At 43.8% G+C, this 19,287-nt stretch overlaps 1 protein-coding gene across 4 annotated transcripts in view; it reads right to left on the reverse strand.

Moving 5' to 3' along the window:
• Nucleotides 1-347: 347 nt before the first annotated feature.
• Nucleotides 348-19,287, reverse strand: part of ALG14 (ALG14 UDP-N-acetylglucosaminyltransferase subunit) — a 49,893-nt gene continuing 30,953 nt past the window's right edge. For 3 of the 4 annotated variants that reach the window (XM_077928460.1, XM_028732742.2, XM_028732741.2), the window contains one exon: nucleotides 348-4,915. In XM_077928460.1, coding sequence (XP_077784586.1) covers nucleotides 4,685-4,915 — 231 coding nt within the window. In that variant the 3' untranslated portion in view covers nucleotides 348-4,684. The remainder of the gene's footprint in view (nucleotides 4,916-19,287) is intronic. The other variant, XR_003707143.2, reaches the window with a different exon arrangement.

Here is a 19,287-nt window from a genome sequence, read left to right on the forward strand (position 1 = left end):
AATCCTTCAACTCAGGGATAGAGAATCTTTGGCCCTCCAGATGTTGTCAGCTTACAACTCTCATCATTAGCTGGTTGGGGCTGATGGGAATTAAGAGTCCAACAACATCTGGAAGACCACAGCATCCCCATCCCTGCTTCAACTGGAAATGTGGGGGAGCCAACCAGAGTCCTACAACCACCTATGTTTTCTATTAACACTGAGCTATGGGAGTTGTTCCACATGTAAGCAAACGCAGTGCAGCAGCATCTTTTAGGCTACAGAACAAATTGAGTGACACAAAAATCCATAAGGACCGTGCAATAAATATTCCCAGGGAACGCAAAGAGTTTTAGCCATAACAGGCAGTAAGTACATCTTCCTTTATTTACCGAAACAATTTGCAAGGCTGCAGGAAGTCCTGATAATATAACCCCCATTTGAGTTACTAGGCCAAAAGCTAGCACACATAAGTCGAAGCCAGGGTCAGGTCATTCCCAAGGATATTAAGTGCTGAGGCATACATTTTGCACAGAATTCTTCCCAAGAAAGTGTTTTATCCCTTTAGGTTCCATGTAGAAGCCATTAAACACATTAATGGCTCTGCAGCAGCTAAACACAAGGTTACTTTTGGGTACTTGATTTATTTCACACCTAAGCCAAAGGATAAAAATGCACTAGAAACCAAACACTGTTTTCCACAGTAAGGAAAGCTGAGGTCTATGTGTTCACACTGGATGGGAATATTTGTTAATTTCTTTTTAAAAATATATTTCACATTTTTATATCCTGCCTTTCATCCTACAATGGAGCACAGAGTGGCCAACAGCATAAAACAACGCATTCTTCACAAAACCATTAAATGAACTAACAGGTTCTCATAAATAAAAACAGCAGCAGCCGAGAGCCCCATAACACCAGTTAAACCTCCAAGGCCTAGAAGAAGAAGAAGAAGAAGAGTTTGGATTTGATATCCCGCCTTTCACTCCCTTTAAGGAGTCTCAAAGCGGCTAACATTCTCCTTTCCCTTCCTCCCCCACAACAAACACTCTGTGAGGTGAGTGGGGCTGAGAGACTTCAGAGAAGTGTGACTGGCCGAAGGTCACCCAGCAGCTGCATGTGGGGGAGCGGAGACGCGAACCCAGTTCCCCAGATTACGAGACTACCGCTCTTAACTCTTAACCACTACCCCACACTGGCTCTCGACAAATAGGTGAGCTTTCAAATTCTGCCTAGAGTGGAGGACATCCTGATTTCACCCAGGAGGAGGTTCATAGAATCATAGAATTGTAGAGTTGGGAGGGATCCTGAGAGTCATCTAGTCCAACCCCCTGCAATGCAGCAATCTCAGCTAAAGCATCCATGACTGATGGCCACCCAACCTCTGCTTAAAAACCTCCAAGGAAGGAGAGTCCACAACCTTCCAAGGGAGACTGCTCCACTGTCAGAAAGTTCTTCCTGATGTTTACTGAGAATCTCCTTTCTTGTAACTTGAAGCCATTGGTTCGAGTCCTACCCTCCAGAGCAGGAGAAAACCAGCTTGTTCCATAGGCAAGGTGCTGCCCCTGAGAATGCTGTCTTGTGTGACCATCTTCCTTGCTGCCAACACTGATGGAACCATGAGCAGGGCCTCTCCCACTGAACATAAAGTCCAGATTAGAAAGTACAGTGGTACCTTGGGTTAAGAACTTAAGTCGTTCTGGAGGTCCATTCTTAACCTGAAACTGTTCTTAACCTGAGGTATCACTTTAGCTAATGGGGCCTCCCGCTGCTGCTGCCGCCGCGCAATTTCTGTTCTCATCCTGAAGTAAAGTTCTTAACCCGAGGTACTATTTCTGGGTTAGCGGAGTCTGTAACCTGAAGCGTCTGTAACCTGAGGTACCACTGTACTGAGGAAGGCGCTCCTTCAATTACTAGCACTTTGAACTGTGTGTGGTAGTTCACTGGCAGCCAATGCAGTGAAGATCAGGCGATAAGATTCCTTCTCACTGCTCTTTCAGTGGGATTTTGTATCAGCTGCAGCTTCTGGACTATTTTCAAGAATACCTGTAGTAGCCTATACAGGTTATTAGAACATAGATATTCAAGGTTAGACTATCTTGGTCCAGGAACAGTGGTAGCTGGTGAAACATCCAGAGCTGGGCATCAGCGCTCCTTATCACTGTAGTCACTAGTGACACCTTGGAATTGATGAGAATTACATAGCTACTCTTTCAGTGGGAGTTTTACCCTGCCCAGGGCAGGCCATCTTCCTAACTCCTGAACTTGGGAACGGCTGACCCACAGCATCTCAATCTTCTCAGGATTTAACATCCATTTACTGGTCCTCATCTAGTCCACCAGACTCCAGACACAGGTCCATCACCTGCACAGCCTTTCCGATGGAGATACGGAGCTGGGTGGACCTGCATGTTGGTGGCGCCATGCTCCAAATCACCAGATGATGTCTTCCAGTAGCTTCATGTAGATGCCAGTTCCTCTACCGAAATGAAAACAGAGTGTTCCCAAAATGTGAACCAGGCTTCATGGGATATTAATTGAAGCATACCTTTTGACCAAACTGAGGAGCAGCTTCTGATAAAGGTTATTTCTCTTATCAACCCATGTATCAACATGGCAGCATCAAGATGAATACTTATAGAGAAGCAGGCATTTATTTGTTTTTTTAAAAACCCTGCTCATCTGAACAGTTTGCAAACCACAGGCACCTTCGCTTCTTCGTATCAAAGCTATCCCTCTCCATATTTTAACATCCCTCTAGAAAAAATGATCAAAAGTCACAGTTACTATAGAAAGTAAAAACTATCACTCTCTTGCAGTGATGTATAGGATTATTGTTTGGCTTCCTCGTGTTTCGTTTGTGCATCGTGTGGACCTCTCCCACTTTTCTGTTACTCTCTTCAATGTATATGTTTCTCCAGCCAAAATTTGTTCATCGATGTGACTCAGTATATGCAGATGACAGATGTGTTTACATTGCTCTATATACAGAACAACATATATAGTTATGATTTGCCAGATGGGTGAAAAAGGCTGCAACAGACTTAGCAAAATCCAGTCTTCCACAATATCTATTTTCTCACAGTGTTTGATATTAAATGCCATATCCCATTTAAGGGAGGGAATGGCTTCACGCGCTAACTAAACATGTCTTGAACTTTCAAACATACAAAACCTACATATACTTAAGTTCACTGAGAAAGTGACATTTTACCTTTTTTTGGCATCATTAACGCTCGTTATCCACACATGGGGCTGCAAAGTGGGCTAAAGAGTCTCACTGCTTCCTAATGACAGTTTCCTCCCTGTAATTCAACACTGTTAAAAGATTTAACGCTCGGCTTGGAAAAAATCTGTCTCCCTTGTGCACACGCGGTTCATCTGCTTGTGACATCCGCTACCTCTTTATTTATCTTAACAATTAAACACAATGCTTTAGAAAGCTTACTTTAGAACACAGGGCCAACTTTTGAGAGGCCAAAAGGAAAAATGATACTGGATTTAATGCTATGGGGTTTCTTTTTTGGAAAGGCTGCAGAACGAAAACTGTCCTCAGGCCAAGTTAATACGACCGTTTCCTTTATGCTCAAAATATTCACTAGGGATTTTGCTGCTTGCATACAGGAAACAAGGGATGTGGTACCAGAACAAGATTCTGTTTCTTATAATTTAAGGGGTATGTTTAAGCAACCGCTCAGTGCAGCTATGGCTCTAAAGCCACTGCCCCGAATGGCCTTTAAGGAGAGACCTCAGGATCCCAACACACCACATAGTCTTACACCAGAAGGCGGGTAACAGGTAGAGTGAACAGGTCAGGGAGAAACTGCGTGCAAACAAATACAGCCCATTCCAGTTCTGACTTGTTCAACATGGAAAAGAGGGCAGAAGGAAATGTGGAATGTCAACATCTGGCCAAGGCCAGTATCTTATCAGTTGGAATTCTCCATATAAAATCTCAACGGGATCTCATTGCAATAGACTAGAGCACCAGCCAACATTCTCGCCTTTAGTGACTGGGGAAAAACTTGTCACAGTAGGTGAATAAAACATTATTTTGTGATCGGGAATGAGATGATTGCGGGGGACCAGCCCTACGTCCATGATTCCTAGGTGGTACCTTAGGGATAAGCCAACATCAAACGTCAGTTTTGTGTTTTATACGTATATGAAGTGTGTGTGTGTGTATGTGTGTGCATACAAAACATAAAGTAAAAAAGGAAAACCAAAACAAAGAAAATTGAAATAAATACTTATATCCAATGTAAGCTGGGGAGGGGGCAGACTTTCCCCCCCTACTGTTTTTTACAGTGCCATGCACCTTGATGGACACCGCATAAATATTCCACTCCGCTGTGCAATTTCATCACAAACTAATATTCTTCCCCCCCCTGCCATATTACTCCATTTACCTTATTCCCTGACTCATGAGAAAGGGACTTTTTTAAGAGATGAGGATGAAGGACGGCAGTCCTGGAAGCCAAAGTGACGCAATAGAGGTAGAGTTGAGTTCCTGACAGCAACTGGAAAGAGAAGCATAATCTTGTGGCGTCCAGCTATGTGATACTGGGCGGTACGCACATACGGTCCACTTTGGTTTTTAGAAATACACTGATGAGTCTTGCTCGACTTGTGTAAACTTATGAAGGACCGGTTGGGGAAAAACATCAGCGTTGGTACTAAAACACATTGAGCTTGTCCTTTCTTGTCACACGATTCGCCCAAGATAGAGAGACTTGGGATACTTTTCTTTGAGCGCAGGCCACTGGACGATGAAATAATCTGAAAAGTGGTAAAGGATCTTCCCGGACAGAGACAGGTTTTCCACGCGGCAGATGCTCTCGACGTATACAATGGTTACGCTTTTTATCCCCAGCATCCTGAGCAGGAGGGCAGATGCGCATATGGGAACGCAAGTTCCTGGGCCATTGCACAAAACCTAAAAAGAAAAAATGCCAGACAGAATATTAAACTTCAAAACCCCACTATTAATGGAGAGTGCAAGGATAAATCCCATGAGTCATACAGGACAATAAAAAACAAAAGTGAAAGGCTAATGCAATTTTAGTTCAAGACAAAATAAAAAATGATTATTGGAAAAAAACAAAACCATTGCCTTCTCCACTGTCAAAATTTGGGGTTTTAAGGTGCAGAGAATCTATTATTTGCTTGTATTATTCTGTAAACTGCAATCTATGGTGACGAATAAATGAAGATGGCTTCCAGTGAGTCAAAACAGGGCTTAGATATCAATTCGCAGCAGTTCTCTGGGAAGAGGACTTTCTGATCCCAGCCATCTGACATCCATTTTTATATAACAACAAAATGCCTTGTGGCACCTTAAAGGCTAACACATTTATTATGGCTTAGTTTTCATGAACCAGAGTCCTGCTTCATCAGATGCAGCTGATGTTGTTTTTGCTGCAACAGGCTAACACAGCTACCCTTCTGGAAATGGTTATGTTTTGCTATTTGTCCAGGCTTTCGGCAGCGGATAGGTGCGTTTAGGAGTTTTAGGGCATTTTAATTATTGCATACTGGATGTTGTTTTATTTCGGGTTTTGTGCTGCTGACTGCCCTGGGTACCCTTCAGAGAGAAAGGGGCAGGATACAAATTGAACAAATGAACACAAAACTTTTCTACAGATACTGAGGACCGAATCTTGACCCAAAAGTGTAACTTCCCCACTTATGGCCTTTGAGAGTGAGTCCACATCTGCACCATACAATTAATGCACTACTAAACCGTTTTTAACTGTTGTGGTCCCCCCCCCCCCAAATCCTGGGAAACTGTAGTTTGTTAAGGGGGCCAAGAGTTGTTGGGAGACCCCGATTCTCACAATTTCCAGAGTAGTTTAACAATCCATCTCTCCTCCCACGGAACTTGGGAATTGTAGTTATGTGAGGGGAATAGGGGTCTCCTAAAAACTCTCCCCACCTTTAACTAACTATAGAATTCCCAGGATTCTTTGGGGGGGGGAGTCATTATTGTTAAAGGGATTCAACAGCGCTGTAAAAATATGGTGTGGGTGCAGCCTGAGAGAATGCATATTGCACACAGGGATGTGGAAATTCTCAAATAAATTCCCAGGGCACGGGTGTCACTGGACCATTCCTTCCTTTGTTACTACCCTTCTTTTACTTCACTCAGCTAACAATCCCAATTCCACTCCTATCCTTGTGATGATCCTTTCAGTAACAAAGGGGCAAACCAATCTGGCGCTGAAATGCTCAGGGGGCACCCAATCTTTTTGTCTCTACCGTCCTTTCTAGGGCTAGGTGATTGGAATCCAACTGTGGAAATTAATTTGATTTTCCCCCCCTTCATGGCTGCTGGGCTGACTTTGGGGGAGGGGCTCTTCCAGATGAGGTTCTGTTATACATGTACCCTGCCTTGTTCACTAATTTTTTTTTCAGAGGGCCCGGTTTTTAAATTGCTCCTGTTTTTAAAACAAGCTGTCATGCTTTGGATCAGGGTTTTTCCAAACTTGGGCCTCCAGCTGTTTCGGGACTACAATTCCCATCATCCCTGACCACTGGTCTTTCTAGCTAGAGATGATGGGAGTTGTAGTACCAAAACAGCTGGAGAACCCAAGTTTGGGAAACACTGCTTTAGATGGAGGCTGTCACAAATTAAAAAGACAACCCCCCCCCAAAAAAAATGGGGTGGAGGAGACAGCAGAGGTAAAGCACAGCTCACGGGTGGCTGGGTACCCATTTGCCCCAGCTTGGCTACAGATCTGGGTGGGAAAGTGCCGAAAAATTCCCCTACAATGGAAAAGTAGCTTAGGAGGAGGGAATTGTTGGAGGGGACAGGAATGATGTGAGCATGTCTGTGGGAAGGTACATAAGAATCAACTACTTCAAAAGTGCTAAGAGTAACTGGGGGGCCCTGCCTTGAGGCCTACAATCTGTTAACAGCACCATGGCATAATTACAAATGGCGTGTGCTACCACATACTAGATTGTGGAGAAATTGCTAAACATGGGAATGCCGTTTCTGCTAGTACCCTATTTCCCCTCACATGTAGTCCTGTTTGGCGTGTTGGATATTTGATGGGTTTTGGTTTCTTCGTCCTGCTTTTACTGCTAGCTGCCTCAAACTTCTAAATCAGATGGGGTTCTACAGAAATATTAAATCAAAATGTGTGCCTTAACGTGCGCCAAGGAAGCTTGCAGTTCTGAGAAAATTATCAGGGAAAATAATAATGTGCTGTGGGACTATCCAAGATTTCTGTGGGGAGAAGAGGAATTGCGAATGTGGTCAGCATGAGTCATCCACAAATTTATTATAATTAGGCTTTGGAGAACTCTTTTCGTAGGCTATTGTGGAGATGAACAGCTAATAAGAGAAAAAAATAAACTGCAGGAGTCTGCTTTAAGAATTTCCTCCCCTCCTCCTTGGCTTATTCTCCCATTGAAATAAATAGTAACTGGTTCCCCCATTAGGGTAGAAAGGCATCTTAAAATCTGCAATAGCAATTTGGGCATAGTTGTTCTACAGTCCTTATTAACTGTTCAACAGTTTTAATTCAAGAGAGAATCACCTCACAAATTCTGTGTCGGCAGAACTGTAATGTGTCCCTTACCATGTTCCATTTTCATCCAGATACAACTTTCCATGAGATTAGTTCACAGCATTTTGACCACCTCTGTTTGACGGCATTCTTGAGGTGTCAACAACTGGCCACATCCAGCCCCCCCCCCCCGAGTACTAATTATCCACACACTTCCAACTGCCAGCCCACAAGGGAAAGAAAATATGGAAGAAGCAGAGGCTGTAGCCAATTGTTTTGCCAGAAATCCACTATGGTGTGTGGAACCGGTCTGCTCCCCTCTTTCACCTCCAGTAAGAGAATGTGTTGACCAGAGCTCTGTTCTTTTAATTAGGATTGTAACCTTTAATTAATTAATCAGTTAGTTCAAAAAACCTTTTGACTCAGTGCGGAGAACACGTGGCCTTCCAGATATTGTTGGTGTCTAACTCACATCAAACTGAGCTAGCATGGTGAACAGTCAGGGATGCTAGAAAATTATAGGTCAGCAACATCTGGGGGACTACAAGTTCCCTGCCCCAGTTTTAAATCAACTGAAAAGACTTCCCCAACACATTTTAATGTACACACAGGCCCCACTATCCAAATGTTCATTATATGAAAATTCACTTATCCAAACAAGAGCAATTAGTACCCAAACCTCACTATACACACTGCAGATTCAGATATCCAAATAGCCAGACCTGCCTGTAAACAAATAAGCAACCTTAAACAAGTCTCACTTTTTTGTGTTTTGCCGGTGTGTGCAGCTGTTTCACCAGAAATCATTGGGGAGAGAGGGAGTGAGACACTGGACATTCCTTGTTTCCCTTCTGCAAGGTTTCAGAAGGTTTTCTTGAGTTTCTTCATCACTTTGGGGTCAAAATTCCATAGCCGGGTACACAGTAGAATTTTTACCACAGAAATTAATGGAAATCATTGACTCATTCGGCGAACGCTTACCTAACAAATGATTTCCTGATAACACATTGTGTTCAGATAGCGAAACCTGAGTCTACTCCCCTAAAATTGGCTAGGTCCACATTGGAAGAGGTACTCTCCCTTCACTTTCACAGAGAAGGGAATATAGCCTAAGATGGTGCCTCCAAAACCAAGCATGTATCCCCCTATAAAACAAGGTGATAAAAAAGTTTAAATCTTTAAAACAAATTGCCTGAGCAAATTTCTACATTATTCAATTTGTTGAATCAATTGATTAAGTTTTCTTTAATTGGGCAGTAATTGTACTTTCATAGAACCTTTACAATCCAGTGTGTGCGTAGCAGAAGGTTTCCCTCTGCTGAAAAGATTTCCTCTGGGCTTTGTCTATATTATTTTCTTTCTCTATTTCATTGCAGGGATTTCACTTACCTTCACATTACAAAGAGTAACAGGCTATTGTAACAAAAACTGCAGGTCTGCATTGAGCTTTTCTACCCTCCCTCACTCCCACAACTAGCTTAACCTACCCTGAGCCCTTCCATCATTTCAATGTGCTTTTAATTGGCTGCTGCTGGTGAAATGATTGAAATAGCATCAGGGTACAGAGCAAGTTGAACTAGACCCTACCAATGGAAAGAGCCTGACACAGGACTCCTGTTTTCTGCGATACTTATGTTCTTTGCAATCTCCAGAGCTAACCACAGAACATAACACTGAAAGTCCTAAATACCTGAGAGCATGCACTATGCAACAGAGTGGGATTTCCTTCAGAATTAATATGCATAGGGACTGCACTGTATAAACACTCCCAGGTTAACTGCAAGTAGCAACCCACAAACAGGACCAAAATGCACAACTGTATATAGCAACACATAAACACACGCACCCTTTCCCTGTGAGCAAAGGAGAAAACAGATCCAGTTGATGGAGGCAAAATGTATGAAGACAGCAGAAACCATTCCTCGTCCCCCTCCCCCCAGACTTGGCATCCATTGAACTTTGACACTTTGCAGATGAAAGCTGCCTCAGTCTACTGAATGTGTAAATCTGTGCGAATGACATTTACTAGTTTCCAATGCAGAAACCAAGCTCCCAGCCTTGCATGGATTAAATGTCAGCCAAACTGGCCATAGAAGGGAGAAAGCCACTTTTAGGCCACTTGTTGAAACAAATGAACTCCTCTGTGTATTTTAATTCCACTTTGGAGATCTCGGGATGTTCCCAAGCTAAAAGAAACAAAAAGAGGACAATGATTCCAGACTCTTGGTGCAAACCCAAACATTTTGAGCATGCAGCCGTTCTGCTGAAGAAAGGCTTAAGGACCTTATCAGAGCGGAAAGCTGCCATAGACACTGGCCTTTGTAAGTCCAGCAGTGGTAGTGTAACACACTGTATTTCCATGTTCCTTGCCAAAGCCTGCTTTGTGGCCAAATAACCGCCTGAACTTTGGCAGTGATTCGCGAAGGCACCTAACAGCATCTTTGTCCTCCCTTATTTGCCAGTGCCTTACAAAACAAAGAGCAATTATAAGGGCCTTTCCCACATGGAACAGTTGGCATGGCAGAACAGCTATGATGTTAAATTAGTATGTGTTTGAAATCCCTGCTTGGACACTTAAGGTGTAATCCTGCCATGTTATTCACACACAGTTTTAATGGGGCTTATACATGAGTGGCCCCTTTACAGAGTTCCAGCCAAGTGTTTCTAGGAAGCCTTAGGCAACCCACTATACATGTGTGTGTGCCTGTTTAATTAATTAACAGGAGGGGAAGAGTGCTCTTGCGCTCAAATCCTGCAACTTGGTTATACTGAACTTTTGATGTGACTAAGTAACAAGAGGGTTAGCTCTAGCTAGCCAGACCTCTGCCTAAACTGCCTCTGCTGCAGCCACGGAGAAGCTTTTGAGAGCCCTGGCAGCTTTGTAGAGCAGGGTGAGAGAGAAGATGAGTTGCTTCCATTGCCTAGTTGGAATGCAAGCAGCACAGAGGTGGTTGCAATTGATTTATAATGACAAGGGGTGACTGTAGAGATAAGCAAGCCTCACCTCATTTGCCACTCCTACTCTCCATACACCCTTTGCTAGGTGAGGCATGGAGGTGGAGTAGGTTCAGACTGCAGAATTAACTGGTTTTTCCAGATGTGTGATGCAAGGATGCTTTGGAATCACAAAAATAGAGCCCCCCCCCCTTTTAAGATTCATGAAGGCAAAATGATTGACGGCCAAAACTGATAAAAGGCTTATACTGTGGCATCCTTACACTGGAGACAAATAAAGACGTGAAGGCAAGTTTTGATTGTTTGATGTTTTACTGTGGTTTTATAATTGTTGGAAACCACCCAGAGTGGCTGGGGCAACCCAGTCAGATGGGCAGCATATAAATAATAGAAGTGTTGTTTTATTACTATTACTACTACTACTACTATTACTATTAACCCGGGCTATATAAAGTGATTGCATGAGCAATTACTTCTTGATACACAACATTCTACCTTTACACTTACAAGGAACTGGAGCAGGCAGAGCCTTACTTACTGGTTTTGCTAGAATCACAGGAGAGCTGCCCTATGTTACACAGCCACCCATTTTGTGCTCTTCTGTGGGGTACTTTATAGCCTCGCGGATATCCAATGGCCCCATATTACTCCGAAGTTTTGGGGCAGGTGTTGTGGTGTGGGGATAGATGTGGCAAAACTGAGGAAGCGATCTACTACTACATGAAATCCTAAAGCTTCAAAAGAGTATTTGCACGCTGGAGACCAGGAGACCACCACAGGACCTCTTCACTGCTCAGTGCTACATGGAGTCTTTCATGCTTTTTGACGGTCCACGATTCCGTGTGCCTGCTTCCCAACTTTTGTTCTCCTCTTAAGCTACTTGACGGGCCATGCAAACACCAGTTAAGGAGTGGACCATTAGTAGATGTATTCCCCTAACCAAGGTGGAGCACAAGAACCTAAGAAGCTGCCTTACACTGAGTCAGATCATTGGTCCATTTAGCTCAGGACCAACTACACTAGGAATGGGCAGCTGGATTCTTATCTCCCTCACCCACTGCAGACCAACTGACGGGTGGGAGGAGCTTGTTGTTCACAGGGTGTCATGACGTCAGGTGACTGACAAGAGGCAAAGTTCAAAGGAGATTGCTTCAGTTGCTGATTTGTCTGCTAAAGCAACCACATTTGAAGATATGGATTTAGTGTGCCTTCAGAGGCTCCCTTTTAATGGGCCATCAGCTGAAGATGTTTCCAAAACTGGAGCATTTGTCCCTCTGCAGAGAAAGCAGCAGCTTGTATTCAAAGTGCTTGGGGAAGCGCTCTGAATACAACCTGCTTCCTTCTGAGAGAGGAGTGCACCATTTAAAACACAGAACTTTTTTTCTTTCCTAAGGAAGCCTGCATAGCCCCTTGCGCTGTGCTTCCCAAGAGCCTGACAATCAGCTGACTGTTGGGTGCTTGGGAAGCACTGCCCCAGAGGTTTTGGGTTTGCTGAGCACAGCGCTTCAGCCAGCCGATTGTGCCTGCAAAGCCCCTTTCAACCAAGCCCCACCTTTACCTGCCCCTCACCTGACATCAGGTGCAGGGCAGGTGGGCATGCATGGACAAAACAGCCTGGCAGGATAAATGGAGCTGCCTGATTTAGTTACTGAACAAGCAAGAAAGGATTTAAAGAAGAAATGTTCTGGCTTGGAACTGTGGTTTCACCACTGGATGACTCTGAACTGTTATTTTACTTTTCTTCTCAGGCAGGGAACTTTGAGGACAGAAGCTGTCAGACGGATCAGACTCCTTTTGTTTGAGCTGCCACTTTTCCTCCTCAAAGGCATTTACAAGGGGTGCCGAAATTATCCTATCAGGACTGAAGCACATTCCCTTACTAACTTCATGGCCCATGTTGTGGGTCCCTAAATCTCTAGGGAGTTAGGGACCCTTCCGATCATAGGTGCTTCCCATTCTGTGAACCAAGCTTTCCTGGCCTTAGCTCACCATATGACAGTGACCCCCCCCCCTTTCTTCTCTCTACTGCTCAACATTTTCTTAATTTCCTCAACTTTCACTGTTCTGTTTTCTTTTGCTTACTTCTTTGTTTCGGCTGCCTTTCCACTTATACCTGAAGCTCACAGAGACAATTTGACCTCCCGGAGCATTTCCTCTGCTGTGCCTTCACTGTCAAAACAGTCACAAGGTTTTGGGGTCTAGCCACAATAATGCATTCTATGCATTTGCAAGTTACTTTTCAGCTAAGGCAGCTCCCAATGTGACTTTGGTCACATGTACACCATACCATTCAAGTGTTGCTACACCATTTTAACATTCAGGGAGAATCCTAAGAAATATAGCTTGTAAAGGGTGCCGGGAACTGTAGCTCTGTGACGTAAGCACCCTTAACAAGCTACAGATCCCAGGATCAGCTGTGTTTTCTTCCGCAGCCTCAGGTGGAACGGCTGGCTGCTACATCCATCTGGCTTCCCAAGAAGATTGCACAGCAATTATTTCTGGTCCAGCCTTGCAAGCAAGCCCACGACAATTACCAACCCACAATTTCAAACAGCCTGTCTGCCTGCTCATATAGGTTTTTAAAATTAAATACAGCCCCTTACAAATTAAAACAAATCCTTTAATTTCATACCCTTACAAGTTGTTGGCAAAAGAACAGTTGCTCTGGGACTGGTGAGGAAAGAGACGTCTAGGCACCTCTGCTTTGAGGGAACTTCAAATAAGAAATTCTCCCCCTACTTTCCATTACAGCCTGAATGTAAAGCACACACCCCTTTTTACCCAAACTGACATCAATCCTAAACATGCTGACTTGAAAGACAGGTCCAGCTGTGCTCAACTAGGCTTGTCCCAGGCCTTTGGTTTACAGTGGAATAAGCCCTGTTCAACACAGCGGGGCTTATTTCAGAATAAACATGCATAGAGATAACACTGAAATTCTAATCATGTTTACTCAGAAATGAGCTCCACTGAACTCAGTAAGACTTACTTCCATGCAAACATGCTTAGGTTTGGGCGGCAATTCACATTCTACTCCAAAGGACTGTTCGCAGCTGGGCTTTGCGGTGGAAGGTGGTCTTCTCTGTTCTCCATGCCTTCTTAATTTGGCAATGCTTGCTAAGCTCAGATCCGGAAGCCACTTTCAATTAATGGGGCCAAACCAGAGTAACCACAACATGTCTTGGAACAGGGAGCCTGGGAATAAACTTCTCCCTCCAGCATTTTTCAGTCTGCTTCCTCCTATAGCTCCTTCAACCTTCCAAATTCCAAGAAGAGGAGTTAAAACCAGAAAGCTGCTTTTCGTGATTATGGGGGAAGTATCTCAGCTGTGGAAAATAATTCAATGGCAGCTTCTGCAAGTATGAAGGTAAAAGTATTAACAGATTGATTCATGGTGAAATACTAAATGATCATAAGAGAACTGGATAGAATATGTGAAATGGATTTCTTGTATTTTTAAAAGGTTCATGCTGTAGAAAAGCTGCATTGATGTTTTAAAGAAAAGATTCTGGATTAACATTTGGTTGCCTAAGGAGAAATTAATACTTGGCACAGGTAAGTGCCTATTTGCAGGTCTGTTTTAAGTACTTCCCGAGGCTTGTGCTTTCCCATTTTAGGCCTGGTGCCTCCTGTTTGCTAGAAACCTCCTCAGGTGGGTGAGAGTTGTCAGAATCACAGAAATTATGTGCAAGTAGACTGTTCAGATGAACAGTTGATTCAAGTGCTTGGTACCGGCCCTCTTTGACTGTGCTGTTTTGGTAAGGTGATTGCCCCAAATATTTGCACCAGCATGGTGGGAGGCTGTGCCACAAGACCCTATATTTTCTTTATGTTAAGATGCAAGAAAAGCCAAGGAGACCTGCCTTTGGGAAAGAACAGCATGTCTTAATGACAAGGACAAAATAATAATAATAATAATAATAATAATAATAATAATAATAATAATAATTTTTATTTATATCCCACCCTCCCCAGCCAAGGCCAGGCTCAGGGCGGCTAACAAGCAATAATAAAAACAAGTTGAGTGAATACAACTTAAAAACAAGATTTAAATACAACATTAAAATATTGAAACATTAAAATGCAGCCTCATCACAGGAGGAGAAAGGAAAAAGAAAGAGGGGGAGGGAATAAAATTGGCTCCAAGCCAAAGGCCAGGCGGAACAACTCTGTCTTACAGGCCCTGCAGAAAGAAATCAGATCCTGCAGGGCCCTGGTCTCATGAGACAGAGCGTTCCACCAAGCTGGAACCAGTGTTGAAAAGGCCCTGGCTCTGGTTGAGGCTAATCTAACTTCCTTAGGGCCTGGGACCACTAGGGTGTTGCTATTTATGGACCTTAAGGTCCTCCGTGGGGCATACCGGGAAAGGCAGCCCCGTAGGTACGAGGGTCCTAAGCCGTGAAAAGAGCTCTGTAAAAAAGTTAATTCTAAAATATGATAATTTGCCAACAGAAAGGGGAGGTTCTGCTTGAAAAATGCACATAACCAAACATGTATTAGAAGCAACTCCAGAACTGGCCCTATTAAATATTTTCCAAGCATATATATGAATGCAAGCAGCTGCTTTATAGTGAGTAATACCACTGGTCCGTCAAACCCAACATGGGCTTTTCTGACTGGTGATTGATTGAACCTAGGGCCTTATCAGCTGCACCACTGAGTTATAGCCCTGCAAAACAAAGTTTGTTTATTTTTTTTAAAAAAAGATGGTGTGGAAAATAAATAAGTGGAGGATGCCAGATCCAAAAATCAAAACACAATGATGGAAAGACTGAAGGAGCTCAATTAAACACACACTTTCCCAGGAACAGTCTTCAGGTTCCTCAAGCACATATCTGAAATTGCAATCTGGAATCCTTCAGTCTTCAAAGAAGGCTTATCTAGGTACCAAATTCTGGAACAATGTTTAAAAGGGCAGGAGAGGAGGCAAATAATATAGTGTGTGTGTGTGTGTGTGTGTGTGTGTGTGTGTGTGTGTGTGTGTGAGAGAGAGAGAGAGAGAGGGAGAGAGAGAGGGAGGGAGGGAGGGAGAGAGATAGCTGTTAACTTTTCCCTTTTCTTGCAAGGAATCCTATTCGGAATAAGGGAATTTCCCTTAAAAAAGGGAAAAGTTGACAGCTATGGTGTGTGTGTGTGTGTGTGTGTGTGTGTGTTGCCTTTCCTAAGTGGATTGTATTACTTGTTTTCACTATTGCTCAAAAAAGATGCCCTAACCCTATGCCACTAGGAACTTTACATGAATGCTTATATACATAAGAGGGGGCAGGGCGAGCACATCCATTGCTAAAGCTACAATATGCAGTGCTAACAGAAACCAGTGTTAATTTTTCTTCCGGAGTGTTCATGCTCCAACTGTGAACTTTTTAGCAGAAGTAGGTTGCAAATAAATGGAATTCCCCATTGCATAAATACAGATATTGAATACAGGCCAAAGAACATTGGTCTGGCACTCGGAATGCTACGTTTATCCATTCATGTCATCCCCATTGTCAGGAGAACCAAGGAACAAGGGCAGGGGTAGCAGAGAGGAACCAGAGAGATACAGGAATTCATGGGGTTTAAGGACTTTAAAATGGGGGCATTGCTCATCCGAATGCCCATTTGCAATCCAGACAAATATGCAACAAGGGTCACTTAACTCTGAGGTCAGAATTCACATTACACATATGGAAAGAAGGATCCAGAGTGTCTCCTCAGAGGATTTTTGCCTCTGAGAACTCCTAGCAAATAAACTGCAGAGGGAGGGTCATGTCTGTGGTTGCTCCTCCAGTGTTTTTTTTTTCAGCACGAGGTGAAGAACATTTCATTTCCCCAGACCTTTCCATCGTAAAAAAAACAACAACCTTTCAGTGTTTTTCAATTGCTTTGTACTCATGTCATTCTCTGTTGTGGTTTTTTTTAATTCCGTGGCTGGTTTAATTCTGTTTTAGATTTCATGTTTACAAGTTAATTTTTTGTATCTTATGGTTTTAATTATTATTATTTTTTTACTTCTAAACCACCTAGAGAACCTTTGCTACTGGGTGGTATAGAAATACTGCAAGTGAGTAGCCAGACTGTTCCTTCTTGGTCATGCACATGGCAATGCAGTTCTCTGAAGCCAAGGTCCCCCTGTGCATCACCTCATGGAGTCCCACACGTACTTTGGCTTGGTGATGACTGGTGCCCATTGAGACTGACAGGGTGGAAGGCAGAGACGACAATGGCAGGTGGAGCCGGAACCAATGACAGCCCCCCATCTCCCTCCCTGCCGAATTCTGCAAAGGCTCCTCCTCCAACTAAGCAGGAGGAAGCTGACAGACAGGGCCACCTCCTAGACTGGATGCAAGTTAAGAGGGCAGGGAGTTAGGGGCTGGCTGAGAGGGTCCCCATCCTATTATCTACAGCTGCTCTGCATCCTGCCCTCCATGTGGTTTGCGGGTGGGGAGGCAGATTGCAGGACTGTGACTAATGTGTACACTTAAAGCCATGCTTAGGCAGTTTAAACTCAACTCTCTCTCTCCCCGCCCCCACCTCCAATTTCTCTAGCCAAAAAAAGAGGCCTGACAGCTTGGATATTTCCAAAGCAGATATCCAAAGGAATGCAACCTCCGTTATTGATGAAACAAAGAACACTCAGACCTCTGTCATGCTATCAGATATTATTGCTTAGGTAATTATCAGCCACACTGTGTTCTTTCTAAATACTGGAGATCGTATCGCAGCTTCCTCTCCTCTCCCCCTCCGGTACTCAGGAGGGCACTGAATAGAACCAGTTGAAACTGCATGTTCAACGCTATTAGAAGGTAATGGTCTGAAACCATACACAGAACTGCTGTACGCCGCATTTATTTCTGATGTCCTTAGTGCTGGAGGTGCGTTAACTGGTTTCAGGAGAGCTTCCCCGTTAACAGTAACAAAAGCAACCCTGTCTGCAGGCCTCCTTCCTAAAATACTAAAGCTGCACAAAAAATAATAGGGAATGGTGGTCCCAATCCAGAGCAAGTTAGTCCAAGTCCCATTTAAGTCAGCGGGACAACTAAAGTTGTGCTGAACTTTTCAGTTCCCTTGAAATGGATGGGATTTAAGCATGACCGCCTCTGAATTGGGGTTTCATTTTTCTGCCTCTAATGTAGGAGCCTTGCCTTGTAGGTATGGATGACTTCTGTTTATATTTTCCTACATTTGTCCATTGTTGTTGTTTAGTCGTTTAGTCGTGTCCGACTCTTCGTGACCCCATGGACCAGAGCACGCCAGGCACTCCTGTCTTCCACTGCCTCCCGCAGTTTGGTCAAACTCATGCTGGTAGCTTCGAGAACACTGTCCAACCATCTCATCTTCTGTCGTCCCCCTTGTGCCCTCCATCTTTCCCAACATCAGGGTCTTTTCCAGGGAGTCTTCTCTTCTCATGAGGTGGCCAAAGTATTGGAGCCTCAGCTTCAGGATCTGTCCTTCCAGTGAGCACTCAGGGCTGATTTCCTTCAGAATGGATAGGTTTGATCTTCTTGCAGTCCATGGGACTCTCAAGAGTCTCCTCCAGCACCATAATTCAAAAGCATCAATTCTTTGGTGATCAGCCTTCTTTATGGTCCAGCTCTCACTTCCATACATCACTACTGGGAAAACCATAGCTTTAACTATATGGACCTTTGTCAGCAAGATGATGTCTCTGCTTTTTAAGATGCTGTCTAGGTTTGTCATCGCTTTTCTCCCAAGAAGCAGGCATCGTTTAATTTCGTGACTGCTGTCACCATCTGCAGTGATCATGGAGCCCAAGAAAGTAAAATCTCTCACTGCCTCCATTTCTTCCCCTTCTATTTGCCAGGAGGTGATGGGACCAGTGGCCATGATCTTAGTTGGCCATTATATTTTCCAATTAAATTTCTGACTTGGTTGCTTTGCAGCACTGGATTGTATTTCTAGGCCAGGGGTTGCTAACCTGTGGCCTTCCAGATGTTGTTGAATGGCACTTTCCACCAACTCCAACTATGGCCAGTGGTCAGGGAGGATAAGGACTATAGTTCAGAAACATCTGGAGGGTCACATCTTAGCCAGCCCTGATATTGACTGAAGTTAATATGGGCTGTATAAAGAATTCAAATTGTTGCTTTTTGTTGTTGTTCAGAACAATTGTTATGATCCTGCCAACTTTAGATATGTTTAAGTTTAATTGATTTCAGCAGGCAAATTGAACATGTTCTTAACTCTCTCATACTGAAACCAATGGGATTAAAAGTGCGCTCAGCTTAAGCTCTGTCATGCTCAATATTAACAAAATGAACATTACACAGATGCATCCACTGCAGCTTATAGGAATGTCTCATGTTAGCAATTTGCAATTCTTATTATTGGCACAAATATATTTCTAGTCGACTAGAAGGCATTTCTCCCCCTTGAAATTATACGTGAAGGGCAAGAGACCAAACTTTTCACACTGGGTGTTCTGCTCTGGCCTTGCAAAGGAGCCCTTGGGTGACGTGGCAAGGGAAGGTCAGCTGTTGCAGGACCAAGGAGAGCTCCTAGTCATTAAGAGATCTGGGGCAAACTGATGGATGACCAGCTCTATTTCTCTGTAATATCCGAATTGGAGAGGCTATGCAAGCCCTGGAGAAGTGCCTGAACTTGCTGGTGGGCTGGATAAGGACCAACAAACTGACTCTGAATCCTGGTAAGCCGGAGGCACTCTGGGTGAGTGGTTCCCAAGTCTGGATAATTGATCAATTGCCTGTTTTGGACGGGGTTGCACTCTCCCTGAAAAAGCTGGTTCATAGTCTGGGGGGGGGGGGGGCTTTGGTTGATATGAGAGCTGCAGCTGTTTCTTAACCGAGACAGCCCGACTGCTGTTGCCCATGCACTGTAA

This window comes from Podarcis muralis, chromosome 5 (genome assembly GCF_964188315.1).
Source record: "Podarcis muralis chromosome 5, rPodMur119.hap1.1, whole genome shotgun sequence".
In the NCBI taxonomy this organism is placed as follows: Eukaryota; Metazoa; Chordata; class Lepidosauria; order Squamata; family Lacertidae; genus Podarcis; species Podarcis muralis.